Below are 25295 nucleotides of genomic sequence, written 5' to 3' on the forward strand. Positions count from 1 at the left end.
GGGTTTCAGCTCAGTATCTTTTTGGGGCCATGGACTTTAATTTCAATAACTTCCAATAGGTGCCTGGTGGAAAAATTATTCATCATGATGTGGTCAGTTGACTTGCGCTTCAGTGCATGTACATCTGTTAGCTGTCTGCCTTGATCTCTTATTTAAAAATAATTATTGTATATAATCCCACGAACAGCCAAAGCAATTAATCTGCAGCTGTATTTCTTTCTTACTTGATTTTTCTTAATTTATATTGTAAAGTAATGTCATTCCCATTCCTCACACTAAAATTCTAAAATTATTAACACTTGTTAACAATTGGGTCAATCAGAAGAATTTTAACAATGAACAAATTTAATACAAACATGAAATGTGCCAAAAACTTGTTTGAGATTCAAAACTATTGAATGTTATTTCCTGTACACAAGTGTAAATGAGAGTGAAGTCATTGTTACTCCAGATCTGATATAGCCCAGCATGTTAGAGTGAGTTTTGGGTTTAGGACATATAAAAGTTGATTGTGGCTACCAGTCTTCACATCTGAAAATGTATTGTGCATTTAATTTGGAGTGCAGCGCTGAACAATGGGTTCCTAAAAGCTCTGAATCCCAATCCAGACAATGCTGATTAAATTCATTTGGATGTCTGTGGTGTGGATGTGTATCAGGAGGTGTGAAGGTTGTATGTAGTTTTTGTTCATACATTGTAAATATGGAGTTGCCCTTTGATGTTTGGCACATAAAATATGGAGCCCCACGCCGGGCTAGCAGACCTTTCCACCGAAAGTGTCTCCATATGATGCCTGCTGTACCTTGTTTTGTCAAATAAAGAAACTGCTTTGTATCTACCAGTAATTTTCTCCGGTGATTTCATTAACACAACAACAGAAAACAACTGCAAGAGATAAAGATCGCAATAAATATAAATACATGGGATAGCTTGTATATCTTGATTTATATGTCCGTAAAGTGACGCTGGGCTGTACATAAGGTGACTGATGGGTAATATTAAAGTAGTGGTGGAGTTGATCAGACTTGCTGCTTGGGGGAAGTAACTGTTTTTGAATCTGGGGGTTCTGGCATGGATGTGACACTGCCTCCTCCCTGACAGGAGCGGGGCAAACAGTCCATGAGCAGGGTGAGTGGGATCCTTCATGATTACTGGCCCCTTTCCCAGCACCTTTTTTCATATGACTTTGGCAGGTAGGCTAGTGCAGGTGATACGAAGGGCAGTTTAGACTACCTGTTGTTGAGCCTTCCTGTCTACCACAGTGCAGTTTCCAAACAAAACAGCTTTGCAGCTTGTCAGGATGCTCTCTAATGCACATCTGTAGATGCCGTGGGTATGGATATGCATAATCCAGCTCTCTTCAGCTTCCTCAAAGTGGAGGTGTTGGTGAGCTTTCTTGATTGTGTAGGATGTGTTCTGGAATCATGAGAGGTTGTGTGAGATGTGCACTGCTAGGAGTTTAGATAGATACTTTATTGATCCCAAAGGAAATTACAGTGTCACAGTAGCTTTACAAGTGCACAGATATACAGATATTAGAAGCTACTTGCAATTTGCACTGCCGTGCCACTGATGGGAAGAGGAATGTGATTGGTGTGAGTTCTGCAGAGGTCAATGACCATCTCCTTTGTCTTATTGACATTAAGGAAGAGGTTATTTGCCTGACTCCAGGCTGTCGGCTCTTCCACATCCTCTTTACCAGCTTGTTAAATAGGTTGGTGAATCTACAGTTGTGTTGCTCATAGCATATCCAGCGATATGCCAATAGTTTAATACTCTGAAGCACAGTTGGAGTTCTGCATAGGTGGCTACTAGTGCAGTCAGAATTATTAAATTGCTTTGATAATCAATGGAATTGTAATGCACTGATGAGTAATAGTGACTTTAGGAATACTACGTTCCTTAAGGTTGTTACAGCTGCAAGTGGTAATGGGGATCAGCTCCCGCTACCTATTAAATGCTCCCAATGGTGTGTGTCTCAAATAGTCTTTGATAACCAGTCTAGTTCCTGGCCTTCAGGAATGGCTTAGCTACTAAGCCTGGCAGAACCATTTGTACTGACAGGAGAAGGGGCAAATGTGGCCCTTAAAGGCAGTTGCTTTGGACAGATGGGGCTTGTCAGCTGTGGTTGACAACTCCTCTGGGAGAAGGAAAACTCCGATCTCAAACCTCTGCTACCTTGCGGCTATACCCATGCGTTAGGAAAATTCGGGTGTAAACACAAAGGAAAAATCTGGAACTGGAGACCTTAAAGCAATCCTAAGCTGAGTTCAGCACTGACTGGCAACTCCTGCGATGTCGCTGGTGCCAAACTGTATCAGACTGCACTGTTGCTTTGGACCCATCAGCTGTATGGAGCTTGCTGCATCGTAAAGCTCACCCTCCATATTGTACAGCCTAGACTTGTGTATCGTGTAGACTGCTGGGATGCAACATTCACGGTCAACCCTGACTAGTGGAGGGCCTCGGGTAATCCTATAAAGTAGGCTCTATCAGATCGGCCAGAAAGCAAGTTTAAATTAAAATTGGAAGATTTTGAAAGCTTGAGGGTTAAATTAGTGGCTAAATTAATAATACATTATTTCATTTCCTCTTAGAACAATAATTGGGAGGTCTCACCATCTGTTAGAATTGTTCTGGTTGAAGGTATATTGGTCCCTGTTAAAAGCTTCTGAGCAAAGCTAGAATGGAAGTCAAATTTATACTATAGATTGGGCACTGTGGTAGTGTAGTGGCTAGCCTGGTGTTATTACAGCTCAGGACACTGGAGTTAGGAGTTCATTTCCAGCATCCTTTTTAAGGATGCTCTGTGCGTCCTCTCCACGGAATGGGTGTGTTTTCTCCAGGTGCTCTGGTTTCTTCCCACAGTCCAAAGAGGTACCGGGTAGGTTAATTGGCCATTGTAAATTGTCCTGTGAATCAGTTAGGGTTAAATTGGGGTTTGCTGGGCTGGAAGGGCCTATTCCATGCTGTATCTCTGAAAGGAAATAAATAAGAAAATTGAAAGGGGAATTAGATTGTGATTGTAATGTAGATCAGGCTTGTGCTTCTGAATGAGTTTCGCCCTAAATCTCAGTTAACTGCTGTCAAACTTTGACATTAGCTTGTTCTGTGAATTTTGACAAAACTGGATCGAAGTTGACAGTTTGGATGTTTGCTTTTCACCTCATGAGTCATCCGATCTTTGATGTTGCTCTTTCTAAATAGCCATTCTCTCCACTGGTTCGCTGATTCTTCTCAACTCCCATGAGAAAATAATATCAATAATTCAACAGGTTATCTATTCATATCTGTATTTCATTGCTTAGACCTAGCAAGTAAATGCTGTACTTTGCCCCTCCTGAGTTTTTTTCTATCCTCTTTGTAACAGGGTACTAAAACTTCTTCAAGAGGACGATTTTACATGAGCAATGCGAGCAAGGGTAGGCTATTTACAATGGCAGAATGTGCTAAATGTAATGCAGCTGTCCTGAGAGCTCCAGCAACCAGACTTCAATCCTAACTTCCGCTTTTATTTTCTGGGGTGGAGTTTGCACATTCTCCCAGTGACTATGTAGTTCCAATTTCCTTCCACATCCTGAAATTACTGGCTGGTAGATTAATTGGCTGCTCTAAAGCTACCTTAAGTGTAGGTGGCTGGAGAGAGAGAATGGGTTGTGGGGAATGGAATGGCTTTGAAAGCCATGTGCTGAATCACTAACTTCTATATTGTTATTGCATATGAACTCTTTGTTCTTGCTTCACTATTCAATAAGATGACGCTTAGCCCCATACCTCAGTGACACTTCCCTGCAGTAATCCCTTAAACCTCCTTTCTCTTCATATGTATGGGGTCTACAGATGTTTGTCGAGTATATTTAGAGATTGTCTTCACGATTTCTTTGGTTAGAGAATTCCAAAGATGCACTATCCTTTGAGTTCAGAAACATCTACTTATCTCTGATCTGAATGATCAATTTTAATTTATGATTCCTTGTTCTAGAAACCTCTCCCAGGTGAAACATCTGTCCTTGAATCAATTCTGTGAAGATCCGTTAAGAGTTTTTCCTCATTTTACTGAGCTCATCTGTCATTCAAAATTCAGAAGCGTACAGAAACAGTTTGCTTAATCCTTCCTTGTACTTCATACCTGCCGTTCTAGGAATCACTCTGTGTACCTTCATTATATTCCCTTTTAAAACCAGTATATCAGGTAGGGAGACCAGGCCCGTAAATTACTGCTGTATTCAAATCCTTTTGCAGTAAATGTCAATGTATAGGAAAATTGTAAGAAATACTGCAGCTAAAAATCAGAAACAGCACTTGAAAAATTTAGTATGTCAGGGAACATCAGTGGTAAGAAAATCAGTCAATAGTTTGGATACTGCAACCCTTATGTGACAAAGTGTCTAAAGCCTGAATTGCTGACTGTTTCTGTGTCCAAAATTGCTGCTTGATCTACAGCTAGCAATTTCTGTTTTGTCTCAGATTTCCTGAATGCACAGTCTTTTTGATTTTTTTCATGCATGTTGGCCTTTCGTGTAAGTGGATTTGTGTTCATGAGCAATGACATTTTATGACAATAACAAAGCATTTTCTGTGTTTGCTTCAAAGGTTGTCTTCCTGTTGGTTTTCCTAATTGTTTTGCTATAAGATTGACAAGATGGATGTAGATAAAAAATGTGAAATTTTCTCTTTTGGAAGGAATTTAAAAAAAAGTTGTCTAAATGAACACTTCCATGTAGTAGGATCTATGTGCCCTAGATCATGAGCTGGGAAAAGTATTGTAAGCAGATAAGGCAAGTAATTAGGAACACTAAAAGAATGTTAAAAGTTGCAATAAGAATCAAAGATACAAGTAGGGAAAGTTGTGGTTCAATTGTACAGGACTTTGCTTGAAACCACATGTGAAGTGTACAGTGTCATTCTCACAAATGCATGGGAAACAGTCCAGCCTTTGCGAGACTAATACCTGGAATGTGCAGATTTTCTTAAGAGAAAGACTGTACAGGCAAGACTTGAATTAGGTGGAGTTTAGAAGAGTAAAAGAAGATTTGATTGAAACATAGTTCCTGAACAGAATGCAAGGTGTTGTTCCTCCAACCTGAGTGTGGACTCTTCGTGACAGAAGAGGAGGCTATGGACTGACATGTCGGATTGGCAATGGCATTTTTCACAAGTAACAGGATGGGAAGAGATATAGTCCAGGTAGCAGTGAGAGTCGGAGGGTTTATAAAAGACATCAGTAGATAAGCTGACTATAGAGATAGAGACAGTGGGAGGGAGGTGTCGGAAATGGACCTGAGAGACCTTGACAGGTTGGATGTAGAGAGGATATTACTCTTCTGGAAAAACCTAAAACTAGTGGTCTCTGTTTAAGAATATAGGATGATTCATTTAAGGCAGAGATGAGATTTTTTTTTGTTTCATTCCTGTGTTGTTGAAGGTCTTGAAATATTGTTTCAAGCAGTTTAGCCCACCTTCTTGGCCAACCCTTTGGAAACTGGGAGAATTGTTCCCGCTCCAGCTCTTGATTCTGAAATTTTTGTCATGGGTATGAGAGGGACTGCTTGATTGGGTGGGTGGAACTTGGAACTTTTATCAGAAGATGTTAGAAGTAGAGATTTTGACTTCTTTTAAGATAAAGTTAGATAAACACTGGTGAGCAGGTGGAGGTGGGGACCAGATTGAACGAAGTGTAGATGTGATGACAGTGCTGCTCAACACCAGCCTGTACCGACACTGGTTCTGTTGTGGTCTCACTGGTAAACCACGTATTTTATGTCTCTCATGAAGGTAAGACAAGAACGTAGTTATCACAACATCAATAGTCAAGATACATATTGCAGTCAGCACTTATTTATGACCACCTCTAGAGGTCAAACTCCAGATATTCACCAATTTGTCCACTGAAGCATGTGCAGGGATGAACCTTGCACACTTTATCTGCAATGTAACTAATTTCCCACTCTTCCCCAGCTGTACTAATACGATCATTAACAATGAAGAAACAAATGAAAGAAAATCTGCAGATGCTAGAAATCCAAAAAAAGGGTTTAACTCTACTCGTCTTTTTTTCTCCGGTCCTGCTGAAGGGCCTTGGAACCGAAATGTCAACTGTACTCTTTTCCGTAGACATTGACTGGCCTGCTGAGTTCCTCCAGCGTTCCGTGTGTGTCACTGATAATGAAGGTTCATGATGAGAACCAAGAATGCTTCCCATCTCAGGAGCCACTTCTCAGCAAAAGCAGGCATTGGTGATGAAAATCACTATTAGTGTATCAACTCAGCCTTTGGCTGTTGGAGAAAAGAGGGTGTTTGAGAACTGAGATTTCAATCCTGACACAAAAGTCACAGTCTACCGGGCAACACTGATACCTGTCCTCCCATAGGTTTCTTAGACATAGACTACCTGAAGCAGGTATCTCAAAGCAATGGCAAGATACCACTGTCAATGTCTGCAAAATCCTCTTTGTCAACTGTTGGGATAAGTGAACCAGCATCAGCATCTTTCCTGGCCCAGCCTCTCCAACATTGAGACTTAAAATAAATTCAGTTGCCTCAGTTGGACTATCCTTGTGTTTGTCCTTGCTTTGTAGTGTTCCATGCTGCTGCTGCAAAAAACTAACTTCCATGGCAATTAATTCAAGCTGTGCTTGGACTGAAAAAATTCTTTTTAATGCCTCAACTCCCTTAAAAATGCAATATTCCCTCCAAATTCGTTGCTCTTGACCACAAAAAAAGTGAAGGAGGAATACTTAGGAAGGCAATGAAAACATTATTATCCTTAATAGAGAAGCACACAGGAAGCCCAAGACCAATAGGAGGAGATCATCACTCAACAAAGCACCCAGAAAGCACTTGTCTCAGCTATGATGAATCCTGAGAAACCAAAGGACCAGTGTGGAATCCAATTCTCCTTGATCCCATCAGACTGGCTAAGAAGGTGGATTGATTTGCTTGAAGCAGGATATTTAAAACCCCAAGAACGGAATAAAATGGGACTTGAGACTATGTCCTTTAACCTCTTAAATCCAGCCCCACTGTTCGAAATGACCTGACTGATCTGCTCCTGGCCTCATTCCTTCTCTGTTTTAGATCCCTATTGCCCTCAGTCCTTGATCTTTCAAAAATTATATCCTCTACTTTCAATACTTCTAAACAGCCAGTGTCCTTTAGCCTCTTGGGCAGAAAATTCCAGTGATTTGCCAACCACTGGAAGAAGAAATGATCATGAACTATGGTTTTAAAAGAAGATCCCATCATCTTAAAATACCATGCTCTCATTTGGGCCTCTAATTCATGAGTAAAAACAAATTCTGAATATTAAGTTCTCTGACTGTTTTGCAACCCTCTTTGATCATTTTACAATCTAAATATCCTCCCTTCTGAAAACTAAGTCAAACTGGAATTGTCACAAGTATCAACATACGGTGAAGAAGCTTGTCGTGCACACTGTTCATAAAGGTCAGACCATTACGGTGCATTGAGGTAGAACAAGGTAAAATAATAACTATGCAAAATAAAGTGTAACAGCTACTGAGCTAATAAGGTAGATTACGGCGGGTCAAGAGTCCAATATCTTACTACAGAACTATGTGTTGGTCTTTTAACAGTGGAGTTGGTTCTGTCCTTGAGCCTGGTGGTTATGTGCTTTTGGGTTTTTGTATCCTCTGCTCACCACACTGATCTTCTTCCTTTTAATGGTCTAAAAGTGTGGGATCCCTGAATAGCAACAGTTTGAAAGAGAGGGCAGGTTGAGAGCTTCTGGAGAAGCTCGCTGCTCTGAGGCACAGGATAACTGTCAAGGACTGACATCACAGTATGTCGAAGGTGGGTAAAGTAACTGGTAATCATTTACATTGATATATTTATTAAATATTAAGTACATAACTGAACAATGAGTAAATGTGTATCATTCAATTGATGAAGTTTAACCTTGTAAAAATACAAAATGCTGGCGGAACTCAGCAGGCCAGACGGCATCTATGGGAGGAGGTTATGACGACGTTTCGGGCCGAAACCCTTCATCAGGAGTGGTTTCATCACTACCTCCTCCCATAGATACTATCCGGCCTGCTGAGTTCTGCCAGCATTTTGTGTTTTTATTTATTTCCAGCATCTGCAGATTCACTCATGTTAAGTTTAACCTTGTATTTAGTCAGAGAGCTTAATGATAAGGCGGTATGTGTCCAAAGGAGCAAAGTACTGAGGCAAAATCCCTACTGTTATATCCAGAAAACCTACATGCATTGGGAGTGCTTCAGATTTTAAGATTTGAGAGCTTGAGCAATTATTAATATTTCTTGTGTGTATCTAAAAGACTGAGTTGTCCCTGGTTCTCGTCACACAGTGTAAGACTGTAAAGGCAAAAGGAGAATTGGTATCCGCCCACAGACAATGAATGAACGCAAAGAGATAAGGCAGAAGTCCTACTAAATCGATCTTGCTATCTAAGTACGCTTAATGCCCATTTGTATGCTGGTGAGAATGATAGTTCTGTAGCAAGGGCTTTTTTAGTTATATGGAAACACATCAGGTTTGTTGTGATGAGAGACTTTAACTTTCCTAATATTGATTCACATCCTAGAGCAAGGCGTTTAGATGGGGTGGAGTTTGTTAGGTGTTTTCAGAAAGATTTCCTGACACAATATGTAGATAAGCCAACTAGAGGAGAGGCTGTATTTGATTTGGTATTGGGAAGTGAACCTGGTGGGGTGTCAGATATCTCGGTGGGAGAGCATTTTGAAGGTAGTGATCACAACTCTCTCCTTCACCATAGTGCTGGAGAGGAAAAAGAGCAGACAATTTGGGAAAGCATTTAATTGGGGTGGGGGGAAATATGATGATATTAAGCAGGAACTTAGAAGCATAAATTGGGAGCAGATGCTCTTTGGGAAATGCACGGCAGAAATGTAGCAAATTTCAGGGAACATTTGCATGGAGTTCTACATGGGTATATTCCATTGAGGCAGGGAAAGGACGGTAGGGTTAAAGAACCATGGTGTATAAAGGATGTAGATATTCTAATTGAAAAGAAAAGCTTACAAAAGGTTCAAGAAACTAGGTACTGTTAGTGCTGTAGAAAATTACAAGGTTGCTAGGAAAGAGATTAAGAATGGAACTAGTAGAGCCAGAGGGGGCCATGAGAAGGCCTTGGTGAGCAGGATTAAGGAAAACCTCAAGGTATTCTACAAGTATGTGAAGATCAAGGGGATGAGCTGCGTGCTAATAGGACTAATCAGGTGTGATAGTGGAAACGTGAACAGAGTCAGAGAAAGTAGTGGAGGTACTTAATGAATACTTCAGTATTCACCAGGGAAAAAGACCTCGGCAACTGTAGGGATGACTTACAGCAGATGAAATGTTTCAGCATATAGACATTAAGAGAAGAGGATGTGCTGGGGCTTTTGAAAAACAATAAGTTAGATAAGTCATTGGGACCAGCTGGATATACTCCAAGTTACTGTGGGAAGTGAGGGAGGAGATTGCTGAGCCTCTTGCGATGATCTTTGCGTCACCAATAGGGACGGGAGAAGTACCAGAGGATTAGAGGTTTGCAAATGTTGTTCCCTTGTTCAAGAAAGGGAGTAGAGATAACCCAGGAGATTATAGACCAGTGAGTCTGACTTCAGTGGTGGGCTAGTTGTTAGACAAAATCCTGAGAGGCAGGATTTATGAGTATTTGCAGAGACACGAAATGATTAGGAATAGTCAGCATGGCTTTGTCAAGGGAAGGTCGTGCCTTATGGGTCTGATTGAATTCTTTGAGGATGTAACAAAACACATTGATGAAGGTAGAGCAGTGGATGTAGTGTATATGGATTTCAATAAGGCATATGATAATGTTCCCCATGCAAGGCTCATTCAGAAAGTAAGGAGGCACGGGATCCAAGGAGACCTTGCTTTGCGGATCCAGAAATGCCCACAGAAGGCAAAGGGTGGTTGTAGATGGTGCGCATTCTGCATGCAGATCGGTGACCAGTCGTGTTCAGCAGGGATCTATTCTGGGATTTTTATAAATGACCTGGATGAAGAAGTAGAAGGGTGGGTTAGTAAGTTTGCTGATGACACAAAGGTTGGAGGTGTTGTGGATAGTGTGGAGGGTTGTCAGAGGTTACAGCTGGACATTGATAGGATGCAGAGATGGTTTGAGAAGTGGTAGATGGGCTTCTACCCAGATAAGTGTGAAGTTGGTCATTTTGGTAGGTCCAATTTGAAGATAGAATATAATATAAATGGTAAGACTCTTGGCAGTGTGGAGGATGTGAGAGATCTTGGGGTCCATGTTGATAGGACACTCAAAGCTGCTATACAGGTTGACAGTTTTGTTAAGAAGATGTCTGGTGTGTCGGCATTCATCGACCATGGGATTAAGAGCTGTGAGGTAATATTACAGCTATATAAGACCTTGGTCAAACCCTACTTGAAGTACTGCGTTCAGTTCTGGTCACCTCACTACAGGAAGTATGTGGATACTATGGAGAGAGTGCAGAGGAGATTTACAAGGGTGTTGCCTGGATTGGAGGGCGTACCTTATGAGAATAGGTTGAGTGTACTTGGCCTTTTCTCCTTGGAGTGACGGAGGATGAGAGGTGACCTGATAGAGGCTTATAAGATTATAGAGGCATTGATAGCCAGAGGCTTTTTCCAAGGGCTGAAATAGCTAACACAGGGGCATAGTTTAAGGTGCTTGGAAATAGGTACCGAGGGGCTGTCAGGGGTAAGTCTTTCACACAGAGTGGTGGGTGCGTGGAATGCACTGCCAGCAGCAGCGGAAACGGATACAATAGGGTCTATTAAGTGCCTCTTAGGTACATAGAGCTCAGAAAACTAGAGGGCTATGTGGCAGGATAATTCTTGGCAGTTTCTAGAGTAGGTTACATGGTCGGCACAACATTGTGGGCCGAAGAGCCTGTAATGTGCTGTAAATCTCTATGTTCCATCTTTACAGTTATTTGCAAAGTCTTTTTATGAAAAAATGTAAGCATGAGCTTACATTCTGTTTACCTTCCACATTAACCATGTGTAGTTTTGATTTTAAAACTTCCATTTCCTATAATTTCTCTGTGCTTATTTTGAATTGGCATTTTGTAGTTTGAGCTTATCGGGAAATGATCTCAACCTCAAATGTTGCATTCCTCTGGACACCTTTTCTCTGAGTTACTGTCGCCTCCCTGTCAGCTTAAACCAGTTTGGCCGTTCTCCTCTGACTTCTTTTATTGGAAGGCATTTTCGTCCACTGAACTGCCGCTGATTGGATGTTTTGTTTTGCTTTTTGCACCATTCTGTGTAGACTCTAGAGACTGTTGTTTGTGAAAATCCCCGAAGATCAGCAGATTCTGAGATATTCAAAACACCCCATCTTACACCAGTCACGGTCCATGGTCAAAGTCACTTCGATTACATTTCTTCCCCATTCTGATGTTTGGTCTGAGCAACTGAACCTCTTGACCATGTCTGCATGCTTTCATGCATTGAGTTGCTGCCACATAATTGGCTAGTTAGAAGTTTTCATTAACGAGGCATAACTAATAAAGTAACCGCTGAGTATAAATGTTCAGTACATATATTCATTTTTTTTTATCTTACTACAATTAACAATGATCATCCTTTTTATAAAGATGCATGTGAGGCTTTAAAGACAGAGCAGAAGGGAAAATGTTAAAAACCAGCAAGGTATAGAATCATTAATATCAGTTGCAAAATTAATAAGTTGCGAAAGTTATAACGCTATAATGAATAGTGTGTTAATTCAGTGAAAATAGCTTTTTCAGTATTATATAATTGTTCTTTACTTGCAATGTTAATAATTTACATTAAAAATTTGTTGAAGCAGGAAATTAGAGGGCTTTAAAGAAAGGGAATACAAAAACAGGGATTTTACAATGATCTGGACATGGAAGATGGTCGATATTTTGGATAGCAGAAATGAAAATACAATCTTGAGAATGCTAACATGTTAAAAAAACATTCTGCTTGCACTTTGTAATAATGACGCAAATGCAAAAATTGGGATCAATACGAGTAGAGTAAATGAATTGGTGGTAAAGTACTTGTTAAACTGATTAAAATAGTTAAGGCAGAAAAGGAATATAATGGATAACAGCATTGGATATAATCTGGAATAAATGGGAATTGGATATAGCACATTTGACAGAGAAAGTGGATCTTCTGTATTTAACTGTTCCAGATCGGTTAAATGTTATTACTTATGGTCACATCACAGTGCTTATACCTAGGAAGGCACCTAAGGTGATTTTAAAAATAATGTTTAGGAAGTGCAAATAGATACAATGGACTTGTATAAATGGTAGCCCTAATAACCCTTAGTCAATGAAGTTATTCTAGGCAGAAATGCAAGTGGTAGCTATCAAATAAGGTAATGTGTAGTTTGGAAATCATAATGCTGTGGAAGAGAATAGATTATTACTAAGAACATGTTTGAAGCAGCAGGTGCAGTCATAATGTGCCCGGTTTATAGTTATTCCAGATTCTCAATGCAGACTTAAAGAACCTTTTCATGTGAACTAGGCCAGATATCACCCTTTCGAGAGTGACATAGAAAGGACAAGAAAAATATTGTATAATATATTAAGGACATTCTTATTTAGGATGTCTCTACTAATTCTATCAGAACAGCAAACCAAAATCCAAAGCAGTGCTGTAAAAATTATGTTAACATCATACAATGGACTCAAGAAGTTGGAACAAAATTAATGGAAATGGAAACCATATCCAGGTGGGGTGACATATGAAGTGGGGGTAGCAATGTACAAATCTATCCATGGCTTTGCTTAGTGTCAATAGACTGACGTAATTCTGATCACAAGTGATAATCACAGTAGTTTATTCAGTTGTTTGGAACAAAGCTGAAACAACACATGCACTCGCTGTGTACACTTATCTCATTTATAGAAAAAATGAAGGCAAAGTTTTTGCAATAGAAGTATAAGTGCCACATGTAAGTCAGTGATCACTTAAGCAGAGATTTGCACAATGAAAGGTGAGATTGCAGCATGGGGACACGGGAATTCAGCTAAGTCTTTGAGAATGTACTACAAATTTGGTATTGGTTCATTATTGTCGCATGCACTAAGATACAGTTAAAGGCTTGTCTTGCATGCTGTCTATAAGATTACATCATTACACCTTATGCATGTCTCACTAAAATGGGCCTTATTACTAATTGGGTATAATGTTGGAGGAGAAATAAATGTGTAAGTGAGGCAAAGGTGTTGGGAATTGTCTTCAGATCATGGACGAGATGGGGAAAACTGCTTTGAGAACACTAGCTTGGGTTAGATAGACTATTACAAATTAGTAGTCATGGTAAGGAGGATGTAATGTGTTTTACAGTTTAGATTTTGACTGAGACATCGGAGGAACTCACAGAAAAAAACAAAGTTTGTTTATGACAGGTGTAGTTCTGAGTAACATACAAGCACAGAGCCTGTGAGCATAGAACTAAAAAGGGTGCATGAACGGGGGTTTTGACAGTGTAACCCTTGAACAGACTTATGAGTGAGAGACAATACCCTGAGTTTTAAATTCCATGCACATTGCTAGCTCAAATGTTGCTAGTAATGCATCATATTAAGATTTGCTGTGAGTGCTTGTCTGCCGGCTGTTTCTTGGGTACATAAGTTGGTAAATTGGTATTATTGTCAGAAGGACTGAAGTGCACTGAAAAATATGTCTTGCAATTCATCCATACAGATCAATTTATGACAAGGTTAAAACAAATAACTATGGACTAACGTGCTACAATACGGAGAAAGTACAGCACAGGTAGACAGTAAGGTGCAAGTATGACCCAGGGCAGGTGGCGGTTAGTGCAACACTATTACAGCTTGGGGTGTCGGAGTTCAGTTCACCGTCTGTACGGTGCTTGTGACTGCATGGATTTCCTCCGGTCGCTCTAGCTTTCCTCCTCCCACACTCCAAAGATGTACTGGTCGGTAGATTAATTGGTCATTGCAAATTGTCCTGCGGTTAGGCTTGGGTTAAATAGGTGGGCTGAGGAGTGGTGCGGCACACTGAGCAGGGAGGACTGGTTCTGTGCTATAAATAACTCGGCTGAGCAGTCCGAGTCCTCTCAGTAGTTGTATAGCAGTGGGACAGAGCTGACCTTCAGCCTGGTGATGCAAGCTTTCAGGGTTTTATATCTTTTGTCCAATAGGAGGAGGGGAGAAGAGGGAACATCCGGGGTTCTCCATTTTTCAAGATAATTGTGATTCTAATAGAACTGCAGAATCGAGTTAAGAGACATAAGCAAATGTTGGTAAGTGTGTGGTTTTTGGTTGGTATTCTGCCTCGCTGGAGAGCCAGCATGAAATGCAAGTCACCAGCTGTGGAATATTTTGAGGGAACAAGGTCCACCAAGGTAATAGTTCATTTTAGTACCAACGATACACTTGGAAAGAGAATGTTGTCCTTTAAGTACTGTGTGCAGTCGAAAAGCAGGAAAGACATTAATTAGTAAGCAGGATATTGGATGTAGCGATATCTGAATTCTCAATACCACTTGATAGGCAGGAGTAAGGGCATAGTAGAAGTGAAGAGCATGCTATGGGGAAGGGGTATGAACAGAGTTTTGGATCATTGAAACATTGGGAAGGTTAGGGATCTGTGTGGGCTGAACCTGTTGTACTGGTTTCTTGGTAAATTTACTTTGATAAAGGGGAGTTGTAAAGAAATTTGTAAAGCATGTAGTTACAGTATTTCAGAAATGTCATCAAAATTTGAGGTGTTGACATTTTGATGTCAGTGAATGATATTTACAGTGTGATTTTTGGACATATCCAGTTAAAATGCACTTTGATAGATAGATAGATAGATACTTTATTCATCCCCATGGGGAAATTCAACTTTTTTTCCAATGTCCCATACACTTGCTGTAGCAAAACTAATTACATACAATACTTAACTCAGTAAAAAAAAAAATATGATATGCATCTAAATCACCGTCTCAAAAAGCATTAATAGCTTTAAAAAGTTCTTAAGTCCTGGAGGTAGAATTGTAAAGCCTAATGGCATTGGGGAGTATTGACCTCTTCATCCTGTCTGAGGAGCATTGCATCGATAGTAACCTGTCACTGAAACTGCTTCTCTGTCTCTGGATGGTGCTATGTAGAGGATGTTCAGAGTTATCCATAATTGATCGTAGCCTACTCAGCGCCCTTCGTTCAGCTACCGATGTTAAACTCTCCAGTACTTTGCCCACGACAGAGCCCGCCTTCCTTACCAGCTTATCAAGACGTGAGGCGTCCCTCTTCTTAATGCTTCCTCCCCAACACGCCACCACAAAGAAGAGGGCGCTCTCCACAACTGACCTATAGAACATCTTCAGCATCTCACTACAGACATTGAATGACGCCAGCCTTCTTAGGAAGTACATTCGACTCTGTGCCTTCCTGCACAAGGCATCTGTGTTGGCAGTCCAGTCAAGCTTCTCGTCTAACTGTACTCCCAGATACTTGTAGGTCTTAACCTGCTCCACACGTTCTCCATTAATGATCACTGGCTCCATATGGGGCCTAGATCTCCTAAAGTCCACCACCATCTCCTTGGTCTTGGTGATATTGAGACGCAGGTAGTTTGAGTTGCACCATATCACAAAGTCCTGTATCAGTTTCCTATACTCCTCCTCCTGTCCATTCCTGACACACCCCACTATGGCCGTGTCATCAGCGAACTTCTGCACATGGCAGGACTCTGAGTTATATTGGAAGTCTGATGTGTACAGGGTGAACAGGACCGGAGAGAGTACGGTTCCCTGCGGCGCCCCTGTGCTGCTGACCACCGTGTCAGACCTACAGTCTCCCAACCGCACATACTGAGGTCTATCTGTCAAGTAGTCCACTATGCAATCCACCATGATTTAAGTTACTTGAAAATTTTCATATAGGATATTGAAAATTGCATATTTTATAATGAAAATTAGAAGATCTTCAGACTGAATTTTCCTTATGCCCTCACTATTTTAACAAAATGGATAATTATTAGCAGACTCCTTGGAAACATTGGAGAATGAGCCTGGGTCACTGTAATAAGTCACAGACAAGGATGATCACACCACTTAGTGGAAGCTGCAAGATATACAAATCATTTTCAATTTGTATGACTTTGGAAAGCAAGGCATTCAATGAATGATTGGAGGTAAATGTACTAACATTATAACTTATACAAGACGCAAAGTAGGAAGATTCATTATAAATGGATAAGGTAATCATTGGAACAGAAAGAAGCATTTGAAAGCCCAGCACTGTCCACAACACACAGCATTTTTAATGGGCCTTGTAGTTTTGTGTTTAAGGAATACTGTTAGTCCTTTTGTGCCCTCAAACTACAGGAGACAACAGATACTTAAAATAAGCTGTTACGCATGCCAGAGCCAATGGTAGTTAAAATATCTGAAAATAATAGCTGAAGCTAGCAAGTTGAATTCTAGTTGAGCTGGTGTCTCATATTTTGACTAATTCTGGATTTGCATCAAAGTGTTGATAGAAATATTGAAGTTTTTATTATATATATTTGAATGCAAATGTATTAATATTTAATGCAGAGCAATATTGCATGCAAGATATTGATATAGTAAAGCCATTACATGTAGTTCTATATTATAATTTTACTATTTAATATATTTTAAATTGAGTATTCATATTCAATTTTGATTTTTTTCAAAAGTACTGACCAAGTGGAAGTTTTTGAGCAATAATGGAGTGTATTATTGCACTGATATATAAACAATGATATTTTAGCAGAAATTAATTTATATGTATCATTTTGTTTTCTCTGCAGAGAAGGCAAGTGAAACGAATTTATTTCAACTATTACCACCACCTTAATTTGGACTGCCATATTTTCACATTCATTAACACCGAGACTGGGATTTCCTTGCTCTTACTATGGTAACTTAGTATTTATGGATAACTGTTATATTGCAATGTATAAAGAATGTTATGTAAAGCTGGTCATTATTGTGCCTTCAACTATACGATTTTTAATTTCTGCAGCCTAGATTGCACTTAGTAACTTGTACAGCATAATTTTTAAAATCTGGGCATTAATGGAAAGTTAGCATTTACTGCCTATCTAATTGCACTTCGGACTTAAATGTCCTCTGCAAATCATATTTTAGGCCCTTCCAAAGACTATATATACACAGCTGAATGTTCCTCTGGACCGGAGTGCATCCAACAAAACACACATCACACACAGCACATAAAACAAAATATTACTACAAATAAGTTAATAAAATATAATTCAGAGTGCATGTAGTGCACAGCACAGGTGAACAGTGCTGTAAACATTAAACAGCTCACTGTCCTAGTGAACGAGACCTCGGTGGTGGCAGGGTGTTCGTCAGTCTCACAGCCTGAGGGAAGAAGCTGTTACCCAGTCTGGCAGTCCTAGTCCTGATGCTCCTTCCTGATGGTAGAGGGTCGAAGGGATAGTGGGATGGGTGGTGGGGATCCTCAACTATTGGTACATTTGGAGTCACAAATAGACTAAATAAGTAATGGTGACAGATTGCCTTTTCTGAAGCTTAGCATTTTTAAAAAAGTCAGATTATTACTTGAACTATAGATTCAAGATCCAGAACAGTGTGGTGAAGGTTGAAGAAGAATTTGTACGATTTCACCAATGCACACTTCAGGATTAACATAATTGCTGTGGCAGGTGGTTTTGAGTTGTTATCTGTGATTCAATTATGCCTTTCAAAGTCAAAGCAACTTTGTCAAAGTATGTTCAGTATATGTTATATACTACCTTGAGATTTGTCTACTTTTGCAGCTATTTACAGGAAAATAAAGAATACAATTGAATTTATGAAAAACTATACATAAAGAATGACAATGTGCAAAAGACGACAAATTGTGCAAATAAAAGATAAATATTACTGAGAATATGAGTTGTAGAGTCCTTGAGAATAGTCCATAGGTTGTGGAATCATTTCAGTGTTGAGGTGGTTAAAGTTTTCCATGCTGGTCAAGGAGCCTAATGGTTCTATGGTAATAACTTGCTGGTGTGGGACCCAAGGCTCCTATAAGACAATAGACCATAAGACATAGGAGCAGAATTAGACTCTTTGGCTCATCGAGTCTTCTCTGCCATTCAATCAAAGCTGATCCTTTTTCCCCTCCTTGGCCCCACTCCCCAACATTCTCCCCGTAACCTTTGATACCGTGTCCAATCAAGAACCTATCAATCTCTGCCTTAAATACACCCAACGACCTGACCTCTACAGCTGCCTGTGGTAACAAATTCCACAAATTCACCATCATCTGGCTAAAGGAATTTCTCTGCACCTCCATTCTAAATGGACGCCCCCCCCCAATGCTGAGGAGGTGCCCTGTTGTCCTAGACTCCCCCACCATGGGGAAACATCCTTTCCACATCTACTCTGTCTAGGTCTTTCAACTTTTGAAAGGTTTCAGTAGGACTCCCCCCCCCCCCCCCCCCATTCTTCTTGATTCTTGCGAGTACAGACCCAGAGCCATCAAACGTTCCTCGTATGATAACTCTTTCATTCCCCGAATCATCCTTGTGAGCCTCCTCTGAAGCTTCTCCAATGCCAGTACATCTTTCCTTAGATGTGAAGCCCAAAATCGTTCACAATTCTCAAGGTGAGGCCTCACCAGTGCCTTATAAAGCCTCAGCATCATCTCTCTGCTCTTGTATTCTGGATCTCTTGAAATGAATGCTAACATTGCACTTATCTTTCTCATCATTGACTCAACCTGCAAGTGTACCTTTAGAGTGTTCTGCACAAGGACTCCCATGCACCTTTTGCATCTCAGATTTTTTGGATTTTCTCCCAGTTTAGAAAATAGTCTGCACATTTATTTCTACTATCAAAGTGCATGACCATGTATTTTCCAACATTGTATTTTATTTGCCACTTCCGTGCTTACTCAACACTACCTGCCTCTCCACCAATCTTCATATCATCTGCAAACTTGGCAATAAAGCCATCTATTTCATCATCTAATCATTGATATACAGCATAAAAAGAAGAGGTCCCACACCAACCCCTGCAGAACACCACCAGTCATAGGCAGCCAACAGAAAAGGATCCTTTTATTCCCACTCACTACTTCCTACCAATCAACGAATTCTCTAACCATGCTAGTAACTTTCCTATAATACCATGGGCTATTAACTTGATAAGCAGCCTCATGTGTGGCATCTTGTCAAAGGCCTTCTGAAAGTCTAAATATACAATATCCAGTACATCCCTTTTATCTATCCTACTTGTAATCTCCTTAAAGAATTCCAACCGGTTTGTCAGGCAAGATTTTCCCTTAAAGAAACCATGCTGACTTTGTCCTATCTTGTCCTGTGTCACTATATACTCAATAAGTACTCAATAACCTCATCCTTAATAATTGACTCCAACATCTTCCCAACCACTGAGATCAAGCTAACTGGTCTATAATTTGCTTTCTGCTGCCTTCCTCCTTTCTTAAAGAGTGGAGTGACATTTGCAATTTCCAGTCCTCTGGCATTATGCCAGAGTCCAATGATTTTTGAAAGATCATTACTAATGTCTCCATAATCTCTATGGCTAACTCTTTCAGAACCCTAGGGTGCAGTTCATCTGGTCTGGGTGATTTTATGTATCCTTAGGTCTTTCAGCTTTTTGAGCACCTTCTCACTTGTAATAGTAACTGCACTCATTTCTCTTCCCTCATATTCTTCAACATCTAGCACACTGCTAGTGTCTTCCACAGTGAAGACCGATGCAAAATACTCACTTAGTACTTCTGTCATCTACATGTCCCCTGTTATTTTTTTCTCCAGCCTCATTTTCTAGCAGTCCTATATCTATTTTCACCTCTTTTATTTTTTAAGCTTTTACTATTCACTTTGTTATTGGTTGCTAGCTTGCTTTCAGATTTCATCTTTCCCTCCTAATGATTCTTTTAGTTGCTCTCTGTAGATTTTTAAAAGCTACCTCTATCTTCCTGCTAATTTTTGCTTTGTTGCATGATCTCTTTTGCTTTTACATTCGCTTTGATTTCCCTTGTCAGCCACGGTTTTAGTATTTTGCCATTTGAGTATTTCTGTGCTTTCGGAATACATCTATCCTGCACTTTCCTCTTGCTTGATGGTAATAATGAGAAGGGAGCACAGCCTGGGTGTTGGGGTATTGATAATGAGTGCAGCATTCCTTGTAAATGAGTTCAGTGGTGGGGAGAGTTTTGCCTGTGATGGATGAGGCGGATTCCACCACTTTCTGTCGACTTTTTTCATTTCTGGGTGTTGGCGTTCTGCATTTTTGTCTGTGATGCAACTCTTCAGGGTACTTTCCACTGTACATCTACAGAAATGTGTCAGAGTTTCAGATGATGTGCTGCATCTGCACAGACCTATAAGAGAGTAAAGGCACTGTGTTGCCGCCTTTGTAATGGCACTTGTGTGCAGGTCCCAGGAGAGAGCTTATGATATGATAATGCCAAGGACTTTAAAGTTATTGACTTTCCTTGCCTCTGATCCTGTAATGAGGACTGGCTTCTTCTTCCTGCAAATGATAATCAGCTTTTTGGTTTTGTTGACATTGAGTGAGAGGTTGTTATTGAGGCACCACTCAATCAGATTTACAAACTCCCTCCTATATGCCAATCTGTCACCATCTGACAGTGGTGTTGTCAACAAACTTAAACATTGCGTTGGAACTGTACTGACCCACACAGTCATAAGTATAAGGCAAGTAGAGAAGAGGGCTCAGCACACGGCCCTGTGATTCACCTTTGGTGATTGTGAAGGAGGTGTTATTGCCAATCCATATTGACTGGTGTCCACAAGTGAGCAAATTGAGGATCCAGTTGCACAGGGAGTTATCCAGGTCTAGGCATTGGAGATCAGTGATTAGTTTTGAGGGGTTGATAGTGTTGAATGCTGAGAGTTATAGTTGATGAAGAACATCCTGATGTATGCATTTTCATTAACAAAGATTCTTCAGATGCTGGAAATCCAGAACAACACACATGGAGGAACTCAGCAGGTCATGCAGCATCTATGGAAATGAATGGATAATCAATTTTTTGGGGTGAGGTCCTTCTTCAAGACTAAAAAGGAAGGGGGAAGATGCCAGAACAAAAAGGTGGATGGTGGGGAAGGTTAACAAGCTAGAAGGTGATAGGTGAAACCCAGGTGCATGGGGGGGGGGGCGCGGGGGAGAGGAATGAAGTTAAAAAGCTGGGAGCTGATGGGTGGGAAAGGCAAAAGGCTAGAAAAGAAAGAATCTGATAGGAGAGTGGACCATGGGGAAAAAGGGAAGATGGAGGAGCACCTCAGGGATGTGATGGGTGGTAAGAAGAGGTAGGGAAGAGAAGAGAAGAGAAGGGGGAGGGGAAAATGACTGGAAGGAGGACTCTATGTTCATGCCAATAGGTTGAAGACTAGCTAGACGGAATACAAGGTGATGCTCTTCCACTCTGAGAGTGGCCTCATTGACCCAGAAGAGGTGGCCATGGACTGACGTATCAGAACAGGAATGGAGGTAGGAATTAAAATGGTTGGCCGTGGGAAAATTCTGCTTTATGCAGATTGAGTAGTGGTGCTTGATAGAGTGCTGCCCTCCCCTCCCCATTTGGGACTTACCAATGTAGAGATGGCCACGTTGGGAGCACTAGGTACAATAAATGACCCCAGCAGATTTGCAGGTGAAGTACTGCCTCATTTGGCAGAACTGTTTGGGGTCTGAATGGAAATGAGGGAGGAGGTGAAAGGGCAGGTGTGGCATTTCTGTCGCTTGTAGGGATATGTGCCAGGAGGAAGATTAGAGGGGAAAGACAAATGGCCAAGGGAATTGTAGAGGAAGAAATCTCCTGTGGAGGGGAGATAAAGGTGTTTTTGCTGCTGGGATCCCATTAAAGATGGCTATCAGGACTATACCTTTCCCCATCCTCTCTCCTGTAAAAATGGTATTCTCTTTTCTTAGTTCCTTTGTCTCTGCCGCACCTGTTCCCAGGATGAGGCTTTCCTTTCCAGGACACCAGAGATGTCTTCCTCCTTCGAAGAACGGGGTTTCACTTCCTTCACCATCGATGCTGTACTCACCCACATCTCCTCCATTTCCTGGACATCCACACTCAGCCCATCTTTCTACCGCCCTAACGTGGGTACAGTTCCCCTTGTCCTCACCTACCACCCCATGAGCCTTTGCATCCAACACACCATTCTCCGTAACGTCCACCATCTTCAATGGGGCCCTAACACCAAACACCTCTTTAGACAATAGACAGTAGGTGCAGGAGTAGGCCATTTGGTCCTTTTACCACCCCCCCCCACCCCCACTGCACTCTCTGCTGATGACGGGGCTCAGTTTCTCCTTGATTCCCTTGTCCATTTATACCCCCCCCCCTCCAACTAATGTTCCTCCTGGCATGTATCCCTATACCAAAATGGCACTGGTGAATCATAGTGACGCTTTGCAAATTGCTTACAAAACTTCTTCTTTCATTGATTCTAGTATTTACAGTGATTTCCCCGCAAGAAAAGGTGGTATATGGTGACATACTGTATATGTACTTTGATCATGTTTACTTTGAATTTGAACTTTTGCAAGCTGCAGAAATGCTACACCAACCCATTTACCCCCCCCCCCCCCCACATTCAGGGCCCTAAAAAGTCCTCCTAGGTGAGGCAACACTTCAGCTATAAATGTGTTGGGGTCTTCTGTTGTATCTGATGTTCTTGATACGATCTATCTACAGCGGTGAGAAGTAAATTGGGGGACAGCTTCATTAAGCACCCCACATTCCATTTACAAAATACAGAATTTCCTGATGGCCAGCCATTTTAATTCCTATCCCAGTTCCCATTCCAACTTGTCAGTCCTTGGCCTCCTCATCTGCCATGATGAGGCCACCCTCAGCGTGGAAAAGCAACATCTATGTCGTCTTCAACATGCTGCCTGACCTACTGAGTTCTTCCAGCATTTTGTGTGTGTTGCTGTGTATTTTCACTGTCTAGATGTTCCACTTTATTCACAAAATTCACTCTAGAGCTCTGTGAAGTGCCAGTGGAATGGCATCTGCTGTTGACCTGTTGTGATGGTGTGCAAATTGGAGTGGAGCCAGGTCAGTCCTCAAGCAGGAGTTGATGTGCTTCACGACCAGTCCCACAAAGAACTTCATCACAGTGGATGTAAGTGCTGCTGGACAATAGTCAGAGGCAGGTTACCAGGTTCTTCTTGGGCACCACTATGATTGAAGCCCGCTTGATGCAGGTGGGTACCTCAGACTGCTGAAGCAAGAGGTAGCAGATGTCTGAAAACACGCCAGCCAGTTAATTAGCATTTTTTTAATATAGCACTGGGCCAGGTAGGCTACCTGGGCCAAATGCTTTCCATGGATTCACTCTCTTGAAGGATGCCCTCACGATGTCCTCGGACTGCAGTCAGGGGGTTGTCGGGGGCTGTGATGGGCCTCCATGTTCTGTAGATCAAAGTGAGCGTAGAGATCATTGAGCTCATCTGGAAGAAAATGCTTGATGCCACATTGCTGCTGTCTCTGCCCTTTCCTGATGCCACTGTCCAGCCCACCCAGTGGGTTGAGAAACCCTTGGGCTGGAGTGTATTTGTGGAGATTGAAGGGAGGAAAAACCAGGTCACAAATGAATGTTCTGCCAAATAATCATGATAGCTGTCTGTCATAGTTTCAGAAACAATTGCTACGTAACGTGATATTGGAAAGGTCAATAATGATCATTCCGTTCTTCTGGACTGGCTGAAAATGGGTCAGTGACAAATTTCAGTTGCTTCGTGTCTCAGTGAGGATCAGAGGTTGTTGCTCACATGATCACAGAAGTTACTCTGTGATATCAGAATGGGGCTGCAAGATATGACAACCTTCAGGCACATCTGCTGGAGAGTGGGGAAGGGGGGTATCGCTTGGGGGTTACCAGGCAGCTGCCTGGCAGAGAGCAAACCCTGCTGCTGGTAGATAGATGGCTTCCATGTTAGTTTGAAACAATGCTTTTTGGTTGGTGGGGTGGAGGCCATTAAGACAGTTAATTAAATAAGTCAGTAAGGATTCTCCTCTAGGAGCCTTGGGTTTTATTTGGCAATAAAAAAAGCTTGGTGCTGCAGTATTACCCATTCAAATCTTTACACCCTTGACATGAGTCAGTTGTGCATATTAAACAACATTCCCAATTATTCAGTTTCTTTTAAATAAGTTTGGAAATTGAAGAGATTTGATTTCCCCTAGATTTTATAGAATTCACCATGGAGATGACAGCCAGAGTTCAAACAGTATCATTGCTATGCCTGTATTTCTGGTGGGTAGAGTTGTTATTCTCTGTTGGAATTGTACCATCCACCCAGTCTGAAACTCTGGCCAGGTTTTCCCATTCCAAACATAAATGCTTTGACTTGTCCTGGAGTTTGATCAAGTATGTTCCTGTTGCTTAACTCTGAAGTGTTCCTCCGCCAAGTTCTTCACAAATAGCAAACTTAATTTTCATGTCGTGCAAATCAAATAAATCCTGTTTTCTGATCTTGTCAGAGCAGTTGGTATGTTCACCTGTTGTCAGGGAGAAGTAAGCACAGTTTTTAAGACCTCTTTCAGTTGTCATTTTCCTGATGGTGCTGATGAATTCTACAATTCAGGGCTGACTTTTTTTTCCCGAATTGAAACTAAATTTGGATGCAACTTGTGACTTTTAATGCAAAGCAGTCTTTCACAAAATTTGTGCCAATCTATGTTTTTTAAAAAAAAAACAGCTTGCCAATTCATGACCAGTTTCGAAGCCATAGTATTTTTGGACAAGATTCTACAGTTGCTGGAAATCTTGAGCAACACACAAAATATTGGAGTAACTCAGCAAATCAGGCAGCATCTATGGAGAGGAATAAGCAGTTGGACTGAGCCGGACCAAAACGACGGGAAAGGAAGGCAGAAGCAGGAGGAAGGGTTTCCTTTCCCCACCTTATTCTGGCTTCAGCCCCTTCCTTTCCAGTCCTGATGAAGGGTCTTGGCCTGAAACATAGACTGTTTATTCCCTTCGATAGGTGCTGTCTGACCTGATGAGTTCCTCCAGCATTTTGTGTGAGTTGCTCAAGGGGCTTTGAACTCTTTCCAGACTTGACAAAGATGTTTTACTAAATCTTGTCTTCCACATTCCTCTTCTTGTTTTGTTCTTCTTGATGTCTTCCCTGCACCATTTTTATATTCCTTTTCTGTTTCTGTGATCCCTCGAGCTCCCTCGCTCTTTGCTATCCTCTGAGCTGCTTTTTCTTTCTCTACCTCAAGTCATCTTTCCCAACTTGTAAACAACCCCAGTGTCCCCCATGTACCTGA

The 25295-nt window shown here is 41.2% G+C and overlaps 1 protein-coding gene across 7 annotated transcripts in view; it reads left to right on the plus strand.

Annotated features, from left to right (window-relative positions):
* LOC140726410 (interleukin-15-like) overlaps positions 1-25295 on the plus strand; it is a 116074-nt gene that overhangs the window by 40820 nt on the left and 49959 nt on the right. For 3 of the 7 annotated variants that reach the window (XM_073042754.1, XM_073042753.1, XM_073042752.1), the window contains exons 2-3: positions 14162-14263; positions 16783-16892. In XM_073042754.1, coding sequence (XP_072898855.1) covers positions 14162-14263; positions 16783-16892 — 212 coding nt within the window. Of the gene's footprint in view, positions 1-7579; positions 7813-14161; positions 14264-16782; positions 16893-25295 lie in introns of those variants that run through there. The other 4 variants (XM_073042757.1, XM_073042756.1, XM_073042755.1 and 1 more) reach the window with 3 other exon arrangements.

This window comes from Hemitrygon akajei, chromosome 4 (genome assembly GCF_048418815.1).
Source record: "Hemitrygon akajei chromosome 4, sHemAka1.3, whole genome shotgun sequence".
Lineage (NCBI taxonomy): Eukaryota > Metazoa > Chordata > Chondrichthyes > Myliobatiformes > Dasyatidae > Hemitrygon > Hemitrygon akajei.